At 38.4% G+C, this 26,312-nt stretch overlaps 1 protein-coding gene across 1 annotated transcript in view; it reads right to left on the reverse strand.

The window, feature by feature from the left end:
- cdcp1b (CUB domain containing protein 1b) overlaps nt 1-25,917 on the reverse strand; it is a 38,695-nt gene extending 12,778 nt beyond the window's left edge. The window contains exons 1-9 of the mRNA XM_061742167.1: nt 25,609-25,917; nt 22,142-22,360; nt 13,973-14,308; nt 13,124-13,330; nt 11,811-12,161; nt 10,762-10,977; nt 9,314-9,670; nt 5,654-6,013; nt 3,276-3,473 (exon numbers count right to left, since the gene is read on the reverse strand). Of these exons, the coding sequence (XP_061598151.1) occupies nt 3,276-3,473; nt 5,654-6,013; nt 9,314-9,670; nt 10,762-10,977; nt 11,811-12,161; nt 13,124-13,330; nt 13,973-14,308; nt 22,142-22,360; nt 25,609-25,672 (2,308 nt within the window). The 5' untranslated portion in view covers nt 25,673-25,917. The remainder of the gene's footprint in view (nt 1-3,275; nt 3,474-5,653; nt 6,014-9,313; nt 9,671-10,761; nt 10,978-11,810; nt 12,162-13,123; nt 13,331-13,972; nt 14,309-22,141; nt 22,361-25,608) is intronic.
- Nucleotides 25,918-26,312: the final 395 nt, after the last annotated feature.

Genomic DNA, 26,312 nt, shown 5'->3' on the forward strand with positions numbered 1-26,312 from the left:
TTCCTTCCTTCCTTCTTCCATTCCTCCCTTCCTTTTTCCATTCCTCCCTCCTTCCTTCCTTCCTTTTTCCATTCCTCCTTCCTTCCTTCCTTCCTTCCTTTCTCCCTTCCTTCCTTCTCCCTTCCTTCCTTTTTCCATTCCTCCCTTCCTTCCTTCTCCCTCCCTTCCTTCCTTCCTTCTCCCTTCCTTCCTTCCTTTTTCCATTCCTCCCTTCCTTCCTTCCTTCCTTCCTTCCTTCTCCTTCCTTCCTTCCTTCTCCCTTCCTCCCTTCTTCCTTCCTTCCTTCTCCCTTCCTTCCTTCCTTCCTTTTTCCATTCCTCCCTTCCTTTTTCCATTCCTCCCTTCCTTCCTTCCTTCCTTCCTTCCTTTTTCCCTTCCTTCCTTCCTTTTTCCATTCCTCCCTTCCTTCCTTCCTTCCTTCCTTCCTTCCTTTTTCCCTTCCTTCCTTCCTTTTTCCATTCCTCCCTTCCTTCCTTCCTTCTTCCTTCCCTCCCTTCCTTTTTCCCATTCCTCCCTCCTTCCTTCCTTCCTTTTTCCATTCCTCCTTCCTTCCTTCCTTCCTTTCTCCCTTCCTTCCTTCTCCCTTCCTTCCTTCCTTTTTCCATTCCTCCCTTCCTTCCTTCTCCCTCCTTCCTTCCTTCCTTCTCCCTTCCTTCCTTCCTTTTTCCATTCCTCCCTTCCTTCCTTCCTTCCTTCTCCCTTCCTCCCTTCTTCCTTCCTTCCTTCTCCCTTCCTTCCTTCCTTCCCTTTTTCCATTCCTCCTTCCTTCCTTCCTTCCTTCCTTCCTTCCTTCCTTTTTCCCTTCCTTCCTTCCTTTTTCCATTCCTCCCTTCCTTCCTTCCTTCCTTCCTTCCTTTTTCCATTCCTCCCTTCCTTCCTTCCTTTTTCCATTCCTCCCTTCCTTCCTTCCTTTTTCCATTCCTCCCTTCCTTCCTTCCTTCCTTTTTCCATTCCTCCCTTCCTTCCTTCCCTCCTTTTTCCATTCCTTCCTTCCTTCCCTCCTTTTTCCATTCCTTCCTTCCTTCCCTCCTTTTTCCATTCCTTCCTTCCCTCCTTTTTCTATTCCTTCCTTCCTTCCCTCCTTTTTCCATTCCTTCCTTCCTTCCCTCCTTTTCCCCTCCCTCCCTCCCTCCCTCCCTCCAAAAAACATCAATTGGAGCCAGTTGAAGATGAAGTAAAATAATAATTCAGACAGGAAACTTAAATGCAACAGGATCAAAAACTTTACTAACATTTTATTCTAAGACAGGAAACATAAATCAAGAAGTTTAAATAGAAATGGACCAGTGGGTGCAATCAATACATCCAATCCAAAAATGTTAAGATCATAATGATTGTAAATCCAATATTGATATTATTTTCTTTTGTATGCTGCCTAGAATCCTGAGAAAATATTATTTCATGGCCAAGAAATAGTAACTGGGAAAAATAAATAAATAAAAAACAAAGCATTTGGTGTAGGGTGAGGGCGTGGTCAGCGTGGGCGGTGTTTCGCTCCAACACAAATTGCAGACGTATGCCAAACAATCTATTCAGTCTTATTATACTTTCCCAATGCAAATGAAGCTCAATTCTTACCAACAATACAGCCTCATCATCAATAAAAAATAGGCCTGTGTTGAAAGAATCGATTTCCCAATTCTAAATCGATTCTCATATTAATTCCTGAAGATGTATTTTTTTTTCTTTTATTTATTTATGTATTTTTTTTTTTTTTTTTTATCATTACATTACAACTTTTGGTTATTTTTTTGTTTATCCCCAAAAAAGGAATGTTTTGTTGGACACGAGAATAACTGGTGCCATGTTTTTTGCCTTTAAATATGTATGAAAACATTACAAGTGTTAGGTTATAATTGCATAAATTGTCTATATTTCATTAACCGGTACTTTATATACTGTCTTGGGGTTACATTTGCAAAAAATGCTAAAAAACCAAATGCTCAAAAATTAAAAACCAAAATAGACCGAAAATGGAACAAATAAAAACGGAATGTGGGAAAAACTAAAACCGATTTCCTGCGTCTCTGTTTCCTCCCTGGATCTGTTTGGTAATTCTGACCCACGATGTTTCTGAAAGCAGTTCTATCAGCATTCTGGGAGCTGATTGGTCCTTACAGCATCATTAGCTGCAATACTTGCTGTTGAATCTCAATATAATACTAGTAGTAATATTTTGGATAACTACAGTCATATAATTCATGCAACAGCTCAAAAAACAGTTAATAACACTAACCCAAATCAATATCGGAATCGAATTGGATCGAATCAAATCTTGATAATTGATTCTGAATCTTAAGAATGGGAATCGAATCGATTCTTGACATTTGAATCGATCCCCAGCCCTAATAAAAAAGGACATAAAATTGTTCACAATTGTCTCCAAAATGTATTCAAGCTCTTTTGTCAGAAAGATTTTATGAAGGGGAGGAAACAGAGAGGAACCATGGTGTGTTACCATGGTAACACACTGAGTATACGATACCTCAGTTGCTGAAACAGGTTTGATTGAATCCTCTCTCGGTTTAAGTTACCCAACTATCTGAAACAGGAAACCCTGAGTTTCCCTCATTTCAGGTTCAACATACTTCTGAAATAGAACACTGGAGTCACAATGACAACAAAACTGCCCTCAACAAAAAGTCTCAATATGACATGTTGATTTATGAGCACTGATGCTGCCATTTCAAAAGTTACTGCGTTGAACAGTAGCCTCATATTCACTCTTGAGATATACAGGACTGTCTCAGAAAATTAGAATATTGTGATAAAGTTCTTTATTTTCTGTAATGCAATTAAAAAAAACAAAAATGTCATACATTCTGGATTCATTACAAATCAACTGAAATAATTGCAAGCCTTTTATTATTTTAATATTGCTTATTATGGCTTACAGTTTAAGATTAAGATTCCCAGAATATTCTATTTTTTTTAGATAGAATATTTGAGTTTTCTTAAGCTGTAAGCCATGATCAGCAATATTAAAATAATAAAAGCTTGCAATATTTCAGTTGATTTGTAATGAATCCAGAATATATGACATTTTTGCATTACAGAAAATAAAGAACTGTATCACAATATTCTAATTTTCTGAAAGTCCTGTAAGAGCTTCAATAATCAAGATGATCCAAAATATCAATATTTTCAACTCTGATACTTGAAATTATCTTCATGTTGACATTTTTGGTAAGCGTGAAATTGTGACAACGCACCTCTTTCCTTTTAATTAGAAAACCAGCTTTTTCAAGAACATTTAGAAGAATAAAGAATCTTACCAATAACTTTGCTGGCAGTCAGGCGAAGATCATCATGTGGACAGTCGAGGAAGGAGAGGCTGGCCGTGGTGCCGGGAGCCACATTTATCTTCTCTTTTACTTCAGAGTTTAGGCTCATCTCACAATAAGGATCAGAGCCCACTTTTTCAATCTGCAGTGACACACTTGGATGTTTGGTCAGATCCACCTTACAGAGAACTGACAGAGGAACACACACAAGTTAAGTTTCTCAGTGAAGACCAGCTCACGTGTTTCACGTGACAATATGGAATCTTAATCATTTCTTTGGTCAAAATGTATACAGGACTGTCTCAGAAAATTAGAACAGACAGAAAAACAGATTTAGTTTTGTGTTTAAGGCTGAGGAATTATACAAAAAAAAGTCTCTAAGTGATCCTTAATTTATTATTTTATGATAACATTTACAGGACTGTCTCAGAAAATTAGAATATTGTGATAAAGTTCTTTATTTTCTGTAATGCAATTAAAAAAAACAAAAATGTCATACATTCTGGATTCATTACAAATCAACTGAAATATTGCAAGCCTTTTATTATTTTAATATTGCTGATTATGGTTTACAGCTTAAGATAGGATATTTGAGTTTTCTCAAGCTTCTTCTGTTTCTATCAAAGGGCCAATCCCAATCCCCCCCCCTACTTTCTAACACTAGCCCTAAAAATGAAGCCACAGGTTTTAGGGTCCTTGTAATGTTCCTCTAGGGATTGGGACACCACTTGCTACGTCACTGCGTGGTTTACGTTCGGGTACGTAAGCGACTGCGTAGTTACGTTTGCACAAACGTCACACCATATCAGGAAGCCCAGAGATAAAAGCTGTTTTAATTTCAGCTGTAGCGATGTTAATATGACACTTTATTAAGTTTTAATATTTTTTCCAGGCGTAAAAGTAACCGTTAAGATCCCCAACCTGGGCTCAGTTTATCCAAATAACGCCTGTTAACACCTCTGCGTTGGTGCAACGCGTTTGTGTAACGCAGAACCATAAATCAGCCTTTATTCTGGCGAGATCTGAAAAGACTTCGCCACAACGAGCAAGCGAGTGATTATGTACATTCACTGAGTGAATATTATGAAAGTAAAATATATATTTCTCGCTAGAAATGTAATCAAAACGCATTTTTATGCAGAAACTAACTCAAAATATTGATTTTATTCACTAAAAATGACAAATTTCCGCCATGTTTTTTTGTTTGATTCATTCTGCAAATGATGACGTATAACATTCTGGGAAATTTCTCTAGCCCTCGGTCAGTGAGTCAGAATCTGAAATCCCTCGCTGTGAAGGGTTAGATTCATACACACTAGCCCTCGTTTAAGCCACTAGCCCTACATGCAAAGAGGAATTGGGACACCACTACCCTCACGGGAACACGCACAATTTAGGGGTAGGGCTGAAAAGTAGGACTGGGTGGGGATTGGGACTGGGCCAAAGACTTTTCATCAACAAAAGCTCCTCTGTTCTGTGGTGTTCCTCTGGGATCTGTCCTTGGACCTATTATTTTCATTTTGTACACGTTGCCTCTTGGTCATTTAATTACAAAGTTTAGCAACATTTCCTATAATCTTTATGCTGATGATATTCCGTTTCTTTGCTCTTTCTATCTAAATGACCCCTTTAGTCTCACTAGGTTAAGTTAATGTTCAACTGTCATCAAGACCTGGTTATCTGCAAAGTGTCTACAATTATATTCAACCACAAACTGACACTATTCTTGCTCTTGACAGTTATGTCCCAATAACGAAACTAAGGCTTAGCCTTAGTTGTGCCTCATTCTCATTTTAAGAGATGAGATGACTGGACTGAAACTCTCTACCACCATCTCTTCGTTTTATAATCTCAAAGGACACTTCTAAAACTCTAACCCTAATGTCAGGTTGCAATGATTTTGCATAGCAAAATTCACTTGAGGCAGGGGGAAAAAAAGTGATCTTTTGTATTTTGAGCTGAAAAGAAAATGATAACTTTTTTATAACGGTAAAATATTTTAGACCTCTAAAGCTGCAGTTTCTCTGTCTTGTGTCATATGCCTGGTCTTGCATCAAAACAGCTGCCCACTGTTACCCGAGTGGCTGCCAAGTATGAAAAATGCCTCTGATCAAAACTTGTCAATGTTCTTGCACTTTTGTACAGTTTTTCACAATTATTTACCAGCGAACTAAAGTTATTAAGTGGGATGGATATTTACATAACTTAATAATTGTTTCACTTTATACTAAAAACTGTTCAGTTAGTTTTGGTATTAGTTTCTCTCGAGTTGAGATTTCCAGAATCAGATTTTCCTCATAACCTTGTTTCTTAAGTGCACACATATGTTCAAGATGGCCACCAGCTATGATTTTATTTTTAATACTTGCCTGGGTGACCGCTCCTCATCACAGAAACTCTGAAGCTCAGCGAGAGCCCTTTGAGCGTTCTGTTGGTTTCACAGTTCCTCAGCACCATGTGGAAGTTTCCCTGGTGATGCTTGGGCTGAGGAGCCGTCAGAGTCAGGTTGCTCCCCTTCTTGCCCTCCTTCTTGTACTCCACCTCCACCTCTTTCTTCAGGCATTCTGGGGACGTGTGCTCGTGAAAGTGCACCGTGTAGTTGTGCATGCCCGGCACGCTAAAGCTCCACTGCATCTGCTCGTCATCAGGGAAATCTTCAGGGTAGTTGGGTGTGATGAAGTCCGTGTTGGATACACCTCGGGGTAGGTTGACCTTCACGATGGCCACCACTAACGGGAGAGAAGAGAGCAATGAAAAACTCAATCCTTCTATACGGTTTGAACGTTTTTAAAATAGGTGCTTAGTAGCCAGTAAGTGACAATTGAAAATGTATTATAGCTACCGTTTCTGAAACTGAATTTTTATTGATCCACAAACAATTGATATTTGTCATAAAAACTGAATTTTTTGAGGAAAATTGTGAGACTCAAATGTGGACTAAAACAGAACAATGACTGCGTTTACATGCATCAATAACCCTTTTAAAACCTGAATATTGGCAATAACCCGAATTTGCACGGCCATGTAAACACCAATAACCCCTTTGAATAACCAGAATTTGCTCATATTCGGGTTTTTTAAAACCCCAATATGAGCCCTGGATTACTCCTTTTAAAACCCGAATATTGGGTCATGTAAACGCCAAACGGAATATCCCCATCAAACGGAACAGGAATCTGTTTTCTGCTCATGTTCTGTTCACAAGGAATCCTGGTCTTTTGAGTCCAGGAAGTTCTTATAAACACGGAGAAACCAAGACCAGGAGGAGACTAATCACTTCATAAATGTAATGAAGGATATGAACATTTCTGCATTTGTAGACGGTAGAAAGTACCGGGATAGAAGATTTACAAGAAGGTGAGAGAAAAGTTGCGTGAAGCAGCATTTGTTTTGAATTTGGATACAGGAAGAAGAAGCAGAAATGACAAGAATTGCGTCATCACGTTCTCCGTGCGTCGCTGGTTTGATCCAGATATCCTGAATGATTAATTACCATGGAAACGGAATATTCTGAATGTTTCAGTAACCGGAATATTAGCAATAACCCGAACTTTGACTGCATGTAAACGTAGTCACTGACATTCATTCTTCTCTCCACCTCTCTACTGTGGGTTGTCTTCTGCCTTCTCCCCTCTCAGTACAGATAAAAATGGGATTTACAAACATCATAGTCCAGAAAGACTCTTCTCTGATCTCTTCTGTCAACCTATTCATCATCACAGCAAATAAGAAGGTTCTGAGGGTCGATCCTTGATGCACCTCCCATCCTTCTGTTACTCCTGTTGCACACTTTACCGCCTCCGTCTTACCTACACACTGTACACACTGCACCAATGCAATATACTTTTATCTCAGTATACACCAGGGGTCAGCAACCCGAAATGTTGAAAGAGCCATATTGGACCAAAAACACAAAAAACAAATATGTCTGGAGCTGTAGAAAATGAAAAGTCTTGTATCAGCCTTAGAATGAAGACAACACATGCTGCATGTTTCTATATTAGTTAGAACTGGGGGGAGATTTTTTTTTTCATTATGCACTTCAAGAAAAGTCGAAATATCGAGAAAAAAGTCGAAATGTCGAGAAAAGTCAAAATTTCGAGAAAAAAGTCAAAATGTCGAGATTAAAAAGGAAAGAAAAATGGAAGAAAAAAAGAAAAAAGAATAAAAAGAAAAAAAGAAGAAAAAAAAGAGAAAAAAAAAGGAAAAAAAGAGAAAAAAAAAGAAAAAAAGAAGAAAAAAAGGTCAAACATTTTTGAAAAAGCTCCAGGGAGCCACTAGGGCGGCGCTAAAGAGCCGCATGCGGCTCTAGAGCCGCGGGTTGCTATAGACTTCCCCATGCAATAGCACAATTCCTCTGCACCATGTTGTACACTTTCTCTAAATCCACAAAGACACGGTACAAGTACTCACATTGTGTGGCTCATCAGCCTTGTGACTTTTCTTAAAACATCACCAGGAGGTTGGCACATCCCGTGGAGACACTATAAGTCCAGTTCCATTTTCCTGACCCTGCACCCCAACCTGGGACTTGCTGATTGGGCCGGAGCTTCGGGAGCTGTGTGCTGGCCTGCGGTCCCCACCCCCAGTCATCCCGTTGCTGCTTCCACCTGCCTGCTGTGCTGTTGCCGTCCCTGACCCACCAGTCTGGCCCTCGGCAGGAGGGTCCCCCCTGATGAGCCTGGTCCTGCTCAAGGTTTCTTCCCTCCTAAAGGGGAGTTTTTCTTGCCACTGTTTGGCTTAAGGTTTTTCTCCCACTAGGGGAGTTTTTACCTGCCATTGTTTATGTAATAACTGCTCGGGGGTTTATGTTCTGGGTATGGGTCTCTGTAAAGCGTCTAGAGACAACTCTGTTGTATTAGACGCTATATAAATAAAATTGAATTGAATTGAATTGAATTGAATTATAAGTTTGGGTTTTGGGTTTAATTTGTACAAACCTCACATCATGCACGGAGAAAAGTAAAAACTTCACCGTTACCCCTTGGTGTTTGTTGGCCTCTTGGGTCAGATATCATGCTAGCATCTCAATCTATTAACCCTTGTGCTGTCTTTGGGTCAAGGGAGGGGGAAGGGAGAAAAGAAGGAATGAAGGAAGGAAGGAAGGAAGGAAGGAAGGAAGGAAGGAAGGAAGGAAGGAAGGAAGGAAGTAGGGAAAGGAGTAAGGAAGGGAGAAAAGATGGAAGGAAGGAAAGAAGGAAGTAAGGAATAAAGGAGAAAAGAAGGAAGGAAGAAAAGATGGAACGGAGGAAGGGAGAAAAGATGGATGGAAGGAAAGAAGCTGGTAAAGGAAGAAAGGAGAAAAGAAGGAAGGAAGGAGGAAAGGGAGTAAAGAAGGGAGGAAAGATGGAACGGAGGAAAAAAGGAAGGAAGGAAGGAAGGAAGGAAGGAAGGAAGGAAGGAAGGAAGGAAGGAAGGAAGGAAGGAAGGAAAGGGAGTAAGGAAGGGAGAAAAGATAGAAGGAAGGAAAGAAGGAAGTAAGGGAGAAAGGAGAAAAGAAGGAAGGAAGTAGGAAAGGGAGTAAAGAAGGGAGGAAAGATGGAACGGAGGAAAAAGGAAGGAAGGAAGGAAGGAGAAAAAAAGGAAGGAAGTAGGAAAGGGAGTAAGGAAGGGAGAAAAGATAGAAGGAAGGAAAGAAGGAAGTAAGGAAGAAAGGAGGAAAAAAAGGAAGGAAGTAGGAAAGGGAGTAAGGAAGGGAGAAAAGATGGAAGGAAGGGAGAAAGGAAGTAAAGAAAGAATGGAGAAAAGGAAAGAAATAAGGGAGGGAAGAAGGAAGGAATGGATAAAATAAGGAAAGAAGGAAGGAAAAGCAAAGAAGGTAATAAAGGAACAAATGACAGAAGGGAGGTAGGAAGAAAAAGGAGTAAAGGAGGGTAAAAAAGGAGAAAAAGAGGAAAGAAGGAGAGAGCATGGCAGGAGGAAAGAAGGATAGAAGAATTGGGTCATTTTGACCCAAAGACAGCACAAGGGTTAATGTTGCATTCAGCCGACACTGGGAATCTGGAATTTTCAACCCACAACCAACTTACTCTCTGTCTCAGGCCCGACTTTGAGTTTGATGTCCACAGGGTCCACCTTCACGTCTCCAGGCACCTGCAGGGACATGCGGCCTTTGTAGCGAGCCAGTATGGTGGTGGTGTCGCCTCCTTTACAAAAGGTGCCGACGGTGGCCGGTCCGGTGCGCAGGTAGGTGACGAGAGAGTACGTGTGGTCGTCCGGACACATCTCCTGGTTAGAAATCTGTCGCATTCCTGTCTCTGGGAAGTCCAGCTGGAAAGCGCGAGTGGAGACGACTTTCAGGTCCCAGGTGAAGGTCCGGTTGAAGTCTGGAAAGAACTGGGTCTCGGCCTGAACGATGTTACCAGAGCAAGAGGCCTCTGTGCAGTCTGGAGACAGAAAAACAGATTTAGTGCTGTGTTTCAAGGCTGAGGAATTATACAAAGAAAGTCTCTAAAAGGACTGTCTCAGAAAATTAGAATATTGTGATTTTCTGTAATGCAATTACAAAAACAAAAATGTCATACATTCTGGATTCATTACAAATCAACTGAAATATTGCAAGCCTTTTATTATTTTAATATTGCTGATCATGGCTTACAGCTTAAGAAAACTCAAATATCCTATCTTAAAAAATTAGAATATTCTGGGAATCTTAAACTGTAAACCATAATCAGCAATATTAAAATAATAAAAGGCTTGCAATATTTCAGTTGATTTGTAATGAATCCAGAATGTATGACATTTTTTTTTTTTTTTTTTTTTTTTTTTTTTTTAAATTGCATTACAGAAAAAAAAGGACTTTATCACATTATTCTAATTTTCTGAGACAGTCCTGTAAGTGATCCTTAATGTATTATTTTGTGATAACATTTAGAGAATTTTTAAAAATCACAAGAAGAATCAAATTTGGATTTTAAAACCACGAAAATGAAATTTAATATAACATCATCAGCTTACAGGACTGTCTCAGAAAATTTGAATATTGTGATAAAGTTCTTAATTTTCTGTAATGCAATTAAAAAAACAAAAATGTTAAACATTCTGGATTCATTACAAATCAACTGAAATATTGCAAGCCTTTTATTATTTTAATATTGCTGATTATGGTTTACAGTTTAATATTAAGATTCCCAGAATATTCTCATTTTTTTAGATAGGATATTTGAGTTTTCTTAAGCTGTAAGCCATGATCAGCAATATTAAAATAATAAAAGTCTTGCAATATTTCAGTTGATTTGTAATGAATCCAGAATGTATGACATTTTTGTTTTTGTAATTGCATTACAGAAAATCACAATATTCTAATTTTCTGAGACAGTCCTGTATATTTAGCACCTTCAACAGTCATTAATTCAAATGATAAAATAAATAAGACACTATGCAAATAAAAAAAAAATAAAAATCATTCAAAGCCCTCATTAATGAATATTTCAACAAAGAAAACACAATCTCATATACATACGTTACACATTCATACCGATTTCTCTGTTGATCTCCACGCTGAAGACGGTCTGAGGTTCTGGACACGTAAACTCCACCGAAGTGTCTTGGGGAGCAGTCAGTCGTAGAACTTGTGTGTTGCATTTCTTTGCAGCGCCCTCGCCCACACAAACGCTGCAGTCAGGCTCACTGCTCGCTCTCTTCACGATGATGATGGTGTTTGGGTCGGGGGTCACGGACATCATTCTGCCCCCTGAAGAAGAAACATTTTATTACGGGGGAATCTTTGTAATGGAAAAAGCTGATGGATTTAATCCAAGGAATAACTAAAGATCTTTACGCTTTTAAATGGTCCACTGAAATAAAAACGGTCCAAATCATCCCCCTGTAAAACTGCCATCCCCCCTTTCCATCCCTTATGTCATTTCATCAATGAATGTGGTTTTACTGCTATTTCAACATTTAGAGTCATCACCAGAAATATAACACCAGAAAAATAACTTATTTGACCATTTTCACCTGTTTCAAGTAAATTTTCACTTGAAATAAGTAGGAAAATCTGCCAGTGGGACAAGATTAATCTTCTTATTACAAGCAAAAAAATCTTGTTCCACTGGCAGATTTTTCTACTTATTTCAAGTGAAAATCTACTTGAAACAGGTGAAAATTGTTGTTTTTTCCAGTGATGAGTCTTGTTTTAAGTGTAATGAGATTTTTTTACTAAAATGAGACATTTTAACTAGAAATAAGACAAATATTCTTGTTAAGATTTAGAGTTTTTGCAGTGATCCATGTTACTTATCCTGTGAAGGACAGAGTCATATTGATAAGTTCAGAAAAGTGTTTTTTATTGTTGTGTTTTGATGTATTTGATGTAAGCCCAGTGGATATTTAAAGCTTACAGAAGGCTGCATTTAACTGCTGCTATGTCATTCCTGCAGTATTTCTGCAGCTGTTTTGGTCACTGCTATTATTTGTAATATATTATATTATTTGTAATCAGCACAAATTATCTGTCCCCATATGATCAAATCCACCACCTCCCCTGATTTATTTTTACAACTCAAGTACTGAACAGAAGCTCACCTCTCGGTGCTGCTTTGGCCCCAAACACAGGGCTTTCCAGTTCTCCTCCTTTGGGCGCTTCCACAGTTAGAGTTGTCTTTCCGTACAGATCCAGCTGAGACACTGTCCCACCTTTACAGTAGATGTTAGTTTTGATTTCTCCGTCACTTCTAGTCGTAGCCACTGTGTACCGATATCCATCTTGGCAAATTTCTGCTGCAGAAATGGCACTCAGTCCATTTGCAGCAAAGTCCAATGTTAAAACAGTCCTCTCTGGGACACTAATGTGCCATATTATGGTTCTTTTGAATTCCTGGAAGAGGTTGGGCTCAACCTCTGCAGCAGCAGGTGTGCACGAACTTTTTGTGCATTCTGAGAAGGATACAAGACATTTTAAATTGAGGAGAGTTAATCCAAAATGACCAATCCCGCATACATAATGATATACAATTTAATTTCACTGTATAGCAGGGGTGTCAAATGTGCGGCCCGAGAGATTTTCATGCGGCCCGTGAGAATTTTCCAACACAAAAAAACAAAATGTTAACTTACTAAAAAGGAAGGTATAAATAATTGCCATGAATCGCTGCATATCCGATAATATATTTCTTCTACAAATCCATCGTTATTCCACAAAGAGAGCAGTTTGACATTTTTTTAGTTTTCTAGAACGCATTTGCAGATTTTATTTCTTTGTAGACGGTCGTTTATTTTTATTAATTGACTACTATTATATATTTTCGCAGGAAAAATATCACTGCTAAAAAAGATGATAGAAGATATTTATTCGGAGAATTTCAGTTTTGAATACGAGGATAGTGACAAAGTAAAACAGTTAAAAGAGAAGTGCTGACTTTTTCGGCACACTGGCGTAAATATCCGCGCCAATTTAAAAAAATAAAGACACTTAATTGTACTGGAAAAATCTCTAAATCACAAAGAAACACTCTCGGATGTAATAAGAAAGATGTTGCTTTTAATTAAATTTCCTAAAAAAAAAGCGAAATATAAAAAAAACATACTTGTTTCTGTTTATCTTTGTAAAATGATATTAAAAGTATCTTACATAATTTGAAAAAAAACGCGAAATTTCAAGAAAAGATCCTGAAGAAATATATTTTACATAATTGGAGTGTAAACAAAGTGCATATTTCCTTTAAAATTAACTGAACTGATATTGGATTAGATAACAATTGTAAAAAAAAAAAAGAATTAGAAAAAAGAAAATGTTCGCACCGTTTTTGTTATTTTGAGCGCGCGAGAAAGAAAAAAATTGGTCAAATCCGGTCCGCCAACCAAAATGAGTTTGACACCTCTGCTCCATAGCTTCTTACCTATTGTCTTTTTCACCACCACACTGAACACATCCTGAGGTTGGAGACAGCTGAATTCCACCGAGAGCTTTTCAGCACCAGTTAATGTCTTTTCTGTTGAGCTACAGTCAGAAGTGGAGCCATCACACACTTCACATTCTAGCCCCGCCGGACCTCGACTCAGGACCACAACGGTACTGGGATCAACGGTTACAGCCAGTTTTCGTTCTGGTGAGAGAGGAAAATTAAATACATGTAAAAATATATAAGATGGATGGAAAGAAAGAAACAACACAGACAAAAATGAATCGCGTTTGGTGTGGAAAGTGACTGCAAATGACTTCAAACCTGCCAGTAAAACTTAAAATAATATGATTGACAGGAGTTACGAAATTTGAAATCTTTAATATGTCCCCAAAATACAAAACTACTCCTCTTCAGCTTATTATAAACAGCTAAAAAAATAAAACACATACAGGACTGTCTCAGAAAATTAGAATATTGTGATAAAGTTCTTTATTTTCTGTAATGCAATTAAAAAAAAAAAAAATGTCATACATTCTGGATTCATTACAAATCAACTGAAATATTGCTAGCCTTTTATTATTGTAATATTGCTGATTATGGTTTACAGTTTAAGATTAAGATTCCCAGAATATTCTAATTTTTTGAGATAGGATATTTGAGTTTTCTTAAGCTGTAAACCATGATCAGCAATATTAAAATAATAAAAGGCTTGCAATATTTCAGTTGATTTGTAATGAATCCAGAATGTATGACATTTTTGTTTTTTTTAAATTGCATTACAGAAAATCACAATATTCAAATTTTCTCAGACAGTCCTGTATTGAGAAAAGAGTTTGTACTTACTCAAAGGTCCAGCGGTGGCATGAAATAAGTTATCCTGCAGCTGTACATTGGGTTTAACTTGCAGAGACACGACAGCCTGATGGAGCAGCTCCAGTTCGGTCACGGATCCTCCTTCACAGTAGAGAGTGGGGCCCTTGCTTTCAGCTGTGGTTACTGAATACTGAAGCCCATCAGGGCACGGCTGGGAAGACTCCATCACCCCGTTGGAGAGGATGCTCAGACTCACGAGTGTCTTCTCGGGAGCCTTCAGCTCCCAGGTGAAGGTTCTGCTGAACTCTTTCAGAAGGGATGAAGAAACTTCCACCACATTGGGGTTGCATTTATCCTTAGTACATTCTGGATTTCAATCAAAAGAAAAAACAACAAGGAAAACTTGAGATTGGTTAACATTTTTACAATTTGGATTTGGTAGAAATTAAACAGACTGATTATAAAAGACATGAAAATCATTCAAAAATATCCGTAGACGCCCCATCGAGTGTTCCTGCCCGCTGCTGTGATACGTCAGCGTCTCCACCATATTGGATGTTCAAGACTGCGCTGTAAACTAATACAAGTAAATGGAATTATTTTCATAAAGCATCTTTCTACAAAGAAATGTACGTTTTACGTCTCATTTATTCATTCACACACGCACTAATATACTTGGGAAACAGTTAGGCACCAAATATAATATATTTAATTTTCTCAGATGGCAAAAATAAGAACTTTATTGATCCCACATAGGAGTAATTCATGTTATATCAGCTATAGAGAACAAGGTAGTGCCGAAAAACTATATATATCCCCCCTCACAAAAATAAGAAAAATAGAGAAATATATTTTCTCATCAACAAAACAAATTTAACATTTTTCAAATAACAAAATAACATATTTGAACCATTTTTCAGACAATAAAATAACATTTAAACCAGTTTTCAGACAATAAAATAACATTTAAACCAGTTTTCAGACAATAAAATAACACATTTTTGTGAGGGGGATATATATTGTATATATTGTTGTCAATCTCATGACATCACTGGGTGATTCTTTGGGAAAAATGTTTGTTTTTGCATGTTTTGTCACATTTACACAGACTCAAACACACACAGAGTTTCTATGAGTTCATGTTTGTTCTAGTTCTGCCTGGTTAAAAAAGAAAAGTACAAAGGCTTGAAATTTTGTGCTACTTGTGCTTAATTTATTTTTTTACTCTGTTATTATTTTATTATTTATTTAAGTACTTGAATTTACTTTAAGATTAATTCAATTTAAGCTATTTTTTATTAATTTTAATTTATTTTATTGATTTAATTTGCCTGAAGATGATTATTTTGTACTTTTGTCTGTTTGAATGGTTGTGTTAAAAAAATAAATCAGACGTTACTCAACAGTTACTCAGTACTTGAGTAGTTTTTTCACCAAGTACTTTTTTACTTTTACTCAAGTAATTATTTGGATGACTACTTTTTACTTCTACTTGAGTCATATTATTCTGAAGTAACAGTACTTTTACTTGAGTACAATTTTTGGCTCCTCTACCAGTTCTGCTGATGCTTTTCAACGATTAAGTCATGTAGTAGTAACTCTGCTATGGTTGATTTGGACTGAGATACGAGCCTGTTTACCAGGTTGTGGCAGAGTTTCCAGGTCAGGTGTGTCGTCTCAAACCGTCAGCCAGAGGTTTAGGGAGGGAGGTTTAGGGAGGGAGGGGTCACCGTCACAGTCTGGGGGGTTTGACATTAGTACTGTAGTTTCACTCTGGATTCCTCCAGACGGTTTGCTCTCGCAATGTGTATGCAGTACTGGAGTTGAGGGGGGATGAGGGGGGATGGCATCCCCCCCCTGAAATAAAAAACGGTCAAAATCATCCCCCCTGAAATAAAAACAGTCCAAATTATCCCCCTGTAAAACTGCCATCCCTCCTTTCCATCCCTTATGTCATTTCATCAATGAATGTGGTTTTACTGCTATTTCAACATTTAGAGTCATCACCAGAAAAATTACTTATTTGACAATTTTCACCTGTTTCAAGTAAATTTTCACTTGAAATAAGTAGGAAAATCTTCCAGTGGGACAAGATTGATCTTCTTATTATAAGCAAAAAAATCTTGTTCCACTGGCAGATTTTTCTACTTATTTCAAGTGAAAATCTACTTGAAACAGGTGAAAATTGTTGTTTTTTTTTACTAAAATGAGACATTTTAACTAGAAATAGGACAAATATTGTTATTTTTTTTGCAGTGAGTTTTTACAGTGATCCATGTTACTTATCCTGTGAAGGACAGAGTCATATTGATAAGTTCAGAAAAGTGTTTTTTATTGTTGTGTTTTGATGTATTTGATGTAAGCCCAGTGGATATTTAAAGCTTACAGAAGGCTGCATTTAACTGCTGCTATGTCATTCCTGCAGTATTTCTGCAGGGGTTTTTGTCACTGCTATTATTTGTAATATATTATATTATTTGTAATCAGCACAAATTATCTGTCCCCATATGATAAAATCCACCATCTCCCCTGATTTCTTTTTTACAACTCGAGTACTGTGTGTAGGATACTTCTGCTAAATCAGGCCCCGTTTCCACGTAGCAAAAACGGTGGTGTTTTCATGCGTTTTGGCCGTTCGTTTACACGAAAACGGAGCTCAAATTCACCAAAAACGATAATTTCTGAAAACTCCGGCCAAAGTGGAGATTTTCAAAAACTCTGTTTTCACGTTTGCGTCTAAACAGAGGAAAACAGACATTTAGACTTCAGAACGTCACATTATGAGACAGAAACGTCACCAGCGTCATGTGTGCGACCCGTGTTTACAATTTGTTTGTAACCGTCAATATTTTCTTGTATTTTACCTGTTTTATATTCTAAAGTCACACTTAAAAGTAACTCCACTTCTCTGTCACTAGGAAAGACTCTCGTTCCGTCTTGGAAGTAACTGGCAGTCCAGGCTGATTTATGGTTCCGTGTTACACCAACGCAGAGCCTACGGCGTAGGCTACACGGCGACGCGCAGCCAACGTAGGCTACGCCGGCGATTTAACGCGGAACCATATTATTCAGGCTTCACACGTGTCATTTGTTGATGTTTTTTTCCAGGATTCTGATTGGCTAGCATGACTTTATCTTCTCGTTACACTGCCCCCTGCAGGTTTGGATTGCTCATAGCACCTTAACAGCGTATTTATGCGGGTTCGTCTAAACGAGGATATTTTTGAAAACGTAGAGGGGGAAATATCCGTTTTTGTAAATACCCGGCTATGTGGAAACGGGGCCTCAGTGTGGTAGTTGTGGGCAGCCGTCTCTGAAGATATCCCAGTCTGAAGTTTCAGTTTAGTCCTGTGGACCCACATTGTTGCCCCATCACTGTGTTCTTGTTTGTTTATTCATTAAGAGTTGGTTTATTGGCAAATTAAAGTCCTCATTTTCCATCTCTCTGAACTGTTTTTGGTCCTCTCCCCCCACCGAGCAGCGGTTCAACTGGTTGTGAACTCTGTGCGTCAGCATGAGCCCATTTCCTCTGTCATTGTGCCGTTAACCTCTTTGCATGTCTAAAACATGCATGACTTTGTGGCATTAGTGCCCTTTATTATTCAAAGTAGAACAGGGAAGGACGCAGAGGGACTTCCATGTGAAGCTGCTTCACAAAGACTGGAGCTTCTGTACGAGGAGACCACTCACCAGCCAATACGGCTGTCTGGGACATCAACAATGCATACTTTCAACATGTACCGCAGGCAATCATTTTCCATGACTGCTTACAAAAACACATCAAACCAACTCCTCCTCACCAACATGATTAGTTCAAGAGCTGTGTTTACTCTGTTTACAGTACAAACCACAGAGTAAATCATTACAGAGATGCTCTATTTCCCCAAAACACATAAACCCTGGCTTTACTGAGCAAAAGAGTCAAGTCAGTAACTTCTTGTTGAGTTTTACGTGAGTGTACGACCTCTGGAGTGCTGAGTGACAGGTGGATGGAAAAATACAGTGTTATGCCAGAAAACAACTAGGTATTATTACCATAAAGGTTAACCTACAAAACTGATAAAACTAAATTTGAACCAGGTTTCTTCTAAATTCAAAGCTGACCGAATCCAATCTTTATTTAGTACTGCCAAGAATACATGTGGTTTTGTTCAAAATGAATTAGCCTGCAGTCTCTTCCAAGACTGTCCTCCGTTTTGATTCATTAAAACCTTTTTCATGCTCTCATTGTCCTACGGATAATGTTTGCTTTAAAAGGTGTAACTTAGTTCAAATTCTTATGGTTCACAGCTAGAAATAATACTGCTCCATTTCCTTTATCCCAATTACCGCGTCACCCTTATAGCAGCACAACGTAACTTTCAGCTTTTCTGAGTTTGGCGGCATCTTTTGGACAAAAGCGTAGTGTTTTACCAGAAAGAACACTACGTTTCCCATGAGCACCAGCGTGTACTGCCGGAAAACTCCTGTCCCGTTGCGTGCATTTGTTTTGAGAGAAGACGGGACGCTTTTCTGTTTCACCAAGTGAACAGACGGAACGCAAAAAAAAGATGTTAAACTGCTGGAAAGGAACTGGAATTTACCGGGATACCTTAAACAAGGAAGCCAGGGAGTGGTATATGGAGGAAATAATGATTATTAACGGTCTGGATCCATATGAAATCCCTACTGAAGAATGGAGCTCCTCGTCGGAGCTCCACTCTTTAGAAGGATTTACTGCCGCAGTTCTGCACAACCCACGTCTCCAGCTACCTTGTTTAGGAGTGTTTGGCAGCTGCTTTGATAAATGTTTGACTCGCCATGTGTTTCAATAAATTAGTATAATAGTACAACATAGAGTACATGTTTTGTATTACTCTTACTTTTTTGACTGCTATATTATGTTAAAGAGACTCCGAGGTGTGAGCAATATTTTTGTTTTCCTCGTGAGATTATTTTTTTCCTCTGCAGCTACAAATAGAGTTAATATCTTTTCCTCAACAAACTAGTTTTATCTGAAGATTGGGGTTAATCACACCGCAGAGAGCTGGCCAGCAACTGCGTTCAGCTGGAGAAGTGGGGAATAAAACCTGTATGAATGATCCGACCCCGGTCTTTGTGTTTGTGGTTTAATAAACCCGTGTTTTGATCCGACGCCCGTCTGTGTGCGTGTTAGTTTGTTTACTGTGGAACGTTATGTTTGGTCGTTAAAGCCGCGATCCAAGCGAGCTAATGACTCTTTTACTCTGTTATCTCAGATACTTGGCCTCCGTGGTTCTGCCTCCGAGCAGGAAAGCGGTGAAAAGTTAAACCATTAGCGATCTTTTCCCCACGTCTGTTGTGTGGAGCTGCTGCAGCCACAACGCAGCAACGGGTTACCAGCTTCTGCGGAGCTGCGCTCCACGCCCCGCCCATTTTTGTCTCGACTACGAATCAGGAAGGAGGGGGAAGTGACGTATGCCATAAAGCAGTAAAAGCCGTAAAAATGTGTAGGTTTTTAGTGTGGCAGGGTTCCTACCATGCTCCTCAAAGTTACATAGTGCCAGTGAAGGCGATACAGACCCCTCAGACCATGACAGAGGTTCATTTAACCTGTTGGAAGTTGATGTTCCATCACAATGACTCTGGAAACATTAGATTAGTTACATAGTGCTGCTTTAAAACAACGCATTTTTTTTATATTTATCATTAAGGTGTTTGTCAGACTGTTAATGTTTGCACATTTTAAATCCACAATATAAAAGAGCCGAGGAACATAATGTACATAATGTGTGTAGCTTTTGGGTTTACTTTTATATTATACTTAATTAACCCAACCGCTGGTTTCAAACAACAGCATTATACTGCTCGAACGTACTGATGTTTTATTGCAAGTAGTACGCGGCATGCAAATAATGAGTCAACCTGCGTTACATGGAAACCACCTGGATCATGCACTACTTCAAACATGCAATGCAATAGGCTTTTACAGCAGGTCAGAAACCATAGACCAGGGGTTGGCAACCCGCGGCCCCAGAGCCGCATGCAGCTCTTTAGCACCGCCCTAGTGGCTCCCTGGAGCTTTTTCAAAATGTTTGACCTTTTTTCTCTCTTTTCTTCCTTTTTCCTTTTTTATCGCGACATTTTGACTTTTTTCATGAAATTTTGACTTTTTTCTCGACATTTCGACTTTTTTTCTCAAAGTGCATAATGAAAAAGAAAATCTTCCCCCAGTTATAACTAATATAGACACATACACATGCATGCATGAGTTGTCTTCATTCTAAGGCTTATACAAGACTTTACATTTTGTGCGGCTCCAGACATATTTGTTTTTGGTCCAATATGGCTCTTTCAACATTTTGGGTTGCCGACACCTGCTATAGACATTTATCCGTATCCACCCCATGGAGCTGCTGCGATACGTCAACGTCGCCGCCATATTGGATGTTCAAGACTGTAAACTAATACAAGTAAATGGACTTATTTTCATAAAGCGCCTTTCTACAAAGAAATTTACGTTTTACGTTTAATTTATTCATTCACACACGCACTAATATACTTGGGAAACAGTTAGGCACCAAATATAATATATCTAATTCTCTCTGATGGCAAAAATAAGAACTTTATTGATCCCACATAGGAGTATACTGGAGTATATGTTATTTTGTTGTCTAAAAAATGGTTCAAATGTTATTTTATTGTCTGAAAAATGGTTCAAATATGTTATTTTGTTACTTGAAAAATTTAAAATATGTTTTATTGATGAGAAAAATATATTTCTCTATTTTGAAGAAGGGGGGATATATATTGGTTTTTTTGCACTACCTTGTTCTCTATAGCTGATATAACATGTATTACTCCTATGTGGGATCAATAAAGTTCTTATCTTTGCCATCTCAGAAAATTAAATATATTATATTTGGTGCCTAACTGTTTCCAAGTATATTAGTGCGTGTGTGAATGAATAAATGAGACGTACAACGTACATTTCTTTGTAGAAAGGCGCTTTATGAAAATAAGTCAATTTCCTTGTATTAGTTTACAGCGCAGTCTTGAACATCCAATATGGCGGCGTTGTTGACGTATCACAGCAGCTCCATGGGGCGGATACGTATTTAAGTTCTATGTCAGAAACCACTAGTCACAGTGGTCACATGACCTGTGTCCAAAACTAAAAGCCTGTCATGATGGTCATAACTTAATCACCTTTAGGGAAGTTTGCACATGCTCTCAACGATTATCACACCAACATGCAGTTTTGAAAACAGCCTATAATAATCTACATGTAGGAATAAATGAAAGAGAAGACAGTGATTCTGTCCAAAGGACAAGTGCAGAGGCTATTTTTTTATAATGTCTTCTCTTCTCTGATGGACTTTTAAGATTGTAAGGAAGTAGCGATTCATGTTTTATGGGTCTGAATAATTACAGAAACATGGAAATCTAAGTGTTTGCAACTTGTGTACTTTGTAATTTTGTAATGTTTAAATCTGTTCCAATTGAATACAATTCATTTACAATTTATCAATGATGTTACGCAGATTTATGTCATCTTTGCTTGCAAAACAAAGAACACCCTGTGTTCTTTGTTCATCACTTAATAATGACTTGCCATTTCAAATTAGGCCTGGTAGTTTTTGGGCAATCTTATAGACAGAAGCATAACAAAAAGTCACATCTCAAACTCTTGTATTTGTGGAGGAATCATTTCTGCCTTACAGGACTGTCTCAGAAAATTAGAATATTCTGATAAAGTCCTTTATTTTCTGTAATACAAAAATGTCATACATTCTGGATTCATTACAAATCAACTGAAATATTGCAAGCCTTTTATTATTTTAATATTGCTGATCATGGCTTACAGCTTAAGAAAACTCAAATGTCCTATCTCAAAAAATTAGAATATTCTGGGAATCTTAATCTTAAACTGTAAGCCATAATCAGCAACATTAAAATAATAAAAGGCTTGCAATATTTCAGTTGATTTGTAATGAATCCAGAATGTATGACATTTTTTTTTTTTTTTTTATAAATTGCATTACAGAAAATGTGAGAGACAGCCCTGTAAACATGCATTTATTCCCTTTTTTTTTTAATTTTTTTTTACCCCAAAACCAAATAGTTCCAGAAAAGCTGAAAAAAAAAATTTTGTTCCTCACTTTTGAACCCCTATGAAAAGATTTTTAAAAGGACATGACAAGATATAAAATCAATCATCAAAAACATGAGTGAACTCACCGATGGAGCTACTAATCGTCACCGTAAAAGACTCCTCTATGGGTTTGGAGCAGTTAAAGAGCAGTGTAACTTCATCTTCAGGTACGAGGGTAAGAGAAGATTGGCAGGATGTGTCTGTCCCGTTGTCCCCGCTGACGGTGCACACCGCACACTGAGCTAGCTCGCTGGACACCGTCACAGTGGAGGCTTTGTCTGCTCGCACCACCGTCTGAAAGCACTCTGAGGAAACAAACCAACATTAGATCAACTCATGGCACTGACTCGGTTCGGAAGGAACTCAACAAATGCTTATTTATCAGGATGCTTCAGTTGGACAGTCTGTCGGTTTTACTGCTAAGGTTTACAATGAAATAATTGTATGAACTCATTTCTCACATATGTTCATCTGAATTCATTTGATGTTTCCAGTCACACCCAGTACTGGAGTTGAGGGGGGATGAGGGGGAACGGCATCCCCCCTGAAATAAAGACGGTCCAAATCATCCCCCCTGTAAAACTGCCATCCCTCCTTTCCATCCCTTATGTCATTTCATCAATGAATGTGGTTTTACTGATATTTCACCAGAAAAATAACTTTTCACCTGTTTCAAGTAAATTTTCACTTGAAATAAGTAGGAAAATCTGCCAGTGGAACAAGATTTATCTTCTTATTACAAGCAAAAAAATCTTGTTCCACTGGCAGATTTTTCTACTTATTTCAAGTGAAAATTTACTTGAAACAGGTGAAAATTGTTGTTTTTTCCAGTGATGAGTCTTGTTTTAAGTGTAACGAGATTTTTTTTTACTAAAATGAGACATTTTAACTAGAAATAAGACAAATATTCTTGTTAAGATTGTGAGTTTTTGCAGTGATCCATTTTCCTTATCCTGTGAAGGACAGAGTCATATTGATAAGTTCAGAAAAGTGTTTTTTATTGTTGTGTTTTGATGTATTTGATGTAAGCCCAGTGGATATTTAAAGCTTACAGAAGGCTGCATTTAACTGCTGCTATGTCATTCCTGCAGTATTTCTGCAGGTGTTTTGGTCACTGCTATTATTTGTAATATATTATATTATTTGTAATCAGCACAAATTATCTGTCCCCATATGATCAAATCCACCATCCCCCCTGATTTTATTATTTTTTACAACTCGAGTACTGGTCACACCTATCCTATGTCATGTAGATCAATGACATTCTTATTATTCCCTTGTGAATCACATAAATTACAAAGACAATCTGTTACACCATCAATTCGTCATGTCCTGTTGAGAAACTTGAACCTTATACAACAGCAGATTAAATAATTAGCACTACCTTCCAGCATTGGTCTTGCATTTGTCCCTGTTTTGATAAAACGTGGTTTTACTGCAGCATTCGGTATCCTGATTAGGAATAAAATGTGTATTGTGGGTTGGGCTCTCTGTAAGACATTTGTTTTCTCTCGTCCTGCGATTTTACTCACCATTGACACGACTGCATCATGTCATCTGTGCAGATTTGTTCATCATCAGATCCACTACAAGAGCATTCTGCTGGATCAGGTTCAAGCTCGATAAACCAGTTTGGGATCAAATTTGCTTTCTGACTTTGTGCATTATTATCATAACCTGTAGTAGGTGAACCTGTAGCAGGGTGATTGCACTGACACCAGTGTGTTTCTGTTTCAAGTCATGAGTCATTACGTTGACGGCCAGCAGCAGGGACTCATCACACTGAGCAGGCTGCTGGCATCCACTAATGTTAGAAAGAAATGCTGATAGTAAACCACAAATTGTTTTAGTCTCAGAGTTACACGCAGTACTGGAGTTGAGGGGGGATGAGGGGGGATGATCCCCCCTGAAATAAAAACGGTCCAAATCATCCCCCCTGTAAAACTGCCATCCCTCCTTTCCATCCCTTATGTCATTTCATCAATGAATGTGGTTTTACTGCTATTTCAACATTTAGAGTCATCACCAAAAAAATAACACCAGAAAAATAACTTATTTGACCATTTTCACCTGTTACAAGTACATTTTCACTTGAAATAAGTAGGAAAATCTGCCAGTGGGACAAGATTTATCTTCAACTAAATATGGAAGAAAAAATATTAAGCAAAAAGGTAAACATGGAACTGTATTTTATTTTACCAGTTTTCTGTAATAATCATTTGGACAGAAAGTCATTGCACTGCGATGCAACAGCCTACTCGACATTTTTTTGACGACAAGCAAAAAAATATTGTTCCACTGGCAGATTTTTCTACTTATTTCAAGTGAAAATCTACTTGAAACAGGTGAAAATTGTTGTTTTTTCCAGTGATGAGTCTTGTTTTAAGTGCAATAAGATTGTTTTACTAAAATGAGACATTTTAACTAGAAATAAGACAAATATTCTTGTTAAGATTTTGAGTTTTTGCAGTGATCCATGTTACTTATCCTGTGAAGGACAGAGTCATATTGATAAGTTCAGAAAAGTGTTTTTTATTGTTGTGTTTTGATGTATTTGATGTAAGTCCAGTGGATATTTAAAGCTTACAGAAGGCTGCATTTAACTGCTGCTATGTCATTCCTGCAGTATTTCTGCAGGTGTTTTGGTCACTGCTATTATTTGTAATATATTATATTATTTGTAATCAGCACAAATTATCTGTCCCCATATGATAAAATCCACCATCCCCCCTGATTTTATTTTTTACAACTCGAGTACTGGGTGTGTAAGTGTTTAAGGAGGCAAACGTGGAAACAAAATCTTTCCTTTTTATATTCTGATGTTGAACCATTCAAAGGCCTAAAACAAAAATACAACATAAAGCTTCAATCATCTTTTTTAAAAGAAGTTGAAATGAAATTAAGTTGGTGTAAAAGACAGATTCACATGTCAGCAGCAGATTGCTGATCAATCATTAATGAAATTGTGATGCATTCAGGCCTCCAGGAAATAAACGCCTCATAAAACCGTTTGAAAATGGAGGACCAAGTCAGAGCTGATAAATCCTCACTGCAAACCCCAAAACGCACTCCAGCCTCCATCTGTGAATGTGTGAGGGTTAATCAGTTCATAACGAGTTGTGTCTGTGTCTTTTCCTATTATCTTCTCATCTTAATTATGCCGCGTTCCATTTGTCCTCGGAAGTCGGAATTTCCCCAGTTCCCAGTCGGAATTTTCAACTGGAACGCCCCTCGAAGTGGGATTTCTTACTGGGAAAGTAGGAGAAGCTTCACCACTCCCCGAGTTACCATTCCAAGATGGCTGCCATTCCCAGTTCCCAGTTCCGATTTCAGAGGTAAATGGAACGCAGCATTATTGACAGCTCTGAGCTCAAATCATTTACATCAGTGCGCATGGGCTCTAACTGAGGTATTCCGCCCAAATTATGTTTTTGTACATTTTTTGAAATTGTAACTCACAAGAAATCAATTACACCTGAGTGAAAGTGCGTGAAAAAGCCGTGGACAAAACAAAAAACGGAATATCTTTAGCTGATTTAATTATTTTTCTCACCTGATGAGTCCAATGCTGCCACAAGTAAAAGCGCCAGGAGCGCAGGCGTCGCACAAACCCGCATCCTCACAAATTTAAGATTAAACAAAATTTTTTTAAAAAGTAAAAAAGGTACAAAACAAAAGTATGAACTCGTGGATGTTAGTCTTTCAGAGGCAGAGCTGCATTTTCCTTCCCTTCCCAACAGGACACTGACAGCCACTTCCTGCTCCGCATGACTGGAGGGCGTGGAGCGCAGGTGAGATTTACCTGCCGAGACTTGACGGGAATATCAGGCCCTGCTGCTCTGCTGTCGGCCTCAAAAACACAACACAAAAGCACTAGTTCGATAAGAGTCCATGTGTGACTCTCCCCTGCAGTGTGGGACAATGGGCGCCCTATTTATAAGCGGCTAAACATGCCAAAGATTGCTGGCATGGAGCTGGGAGACCCCCAAGATGAGGCTGAGGAAGGGCGTGGAAAAGGAGGACTGAAGGCTGATTTATGGTTCCGCGTCACACCGACGCAGAGCTTACGGCGTACCGTACGCGTCGACGCGCACCGTACGATGGGCGTCGCCGCGTAACTTACGGCGTCGATTTAACGTGGAACCATAAATCCGGCATAAGCACACATTTCCATTCAATATCTTAACCCCTGTACTGTCTTTGGGTCAAAATGACCTAATTCTCCTATCCTTCTTCCCTTCCTCTTTTCTTCCTTCC

Source organism: Cololabis saira, chromosome 15 (genome assembly GCF_033807715.1).
Source record: "Cololabis saira isolate AMF1-May2022 chromosome 15, fColSai1.1, whole genome shotgun sequence".
NCBI classification, from domain to species: domain Eukaryota; kingdom Metazoa; phylum Chordata; class Actinopteri; order Beloniformes; family Belonidae; genus Cololabis; species Cololabis saira.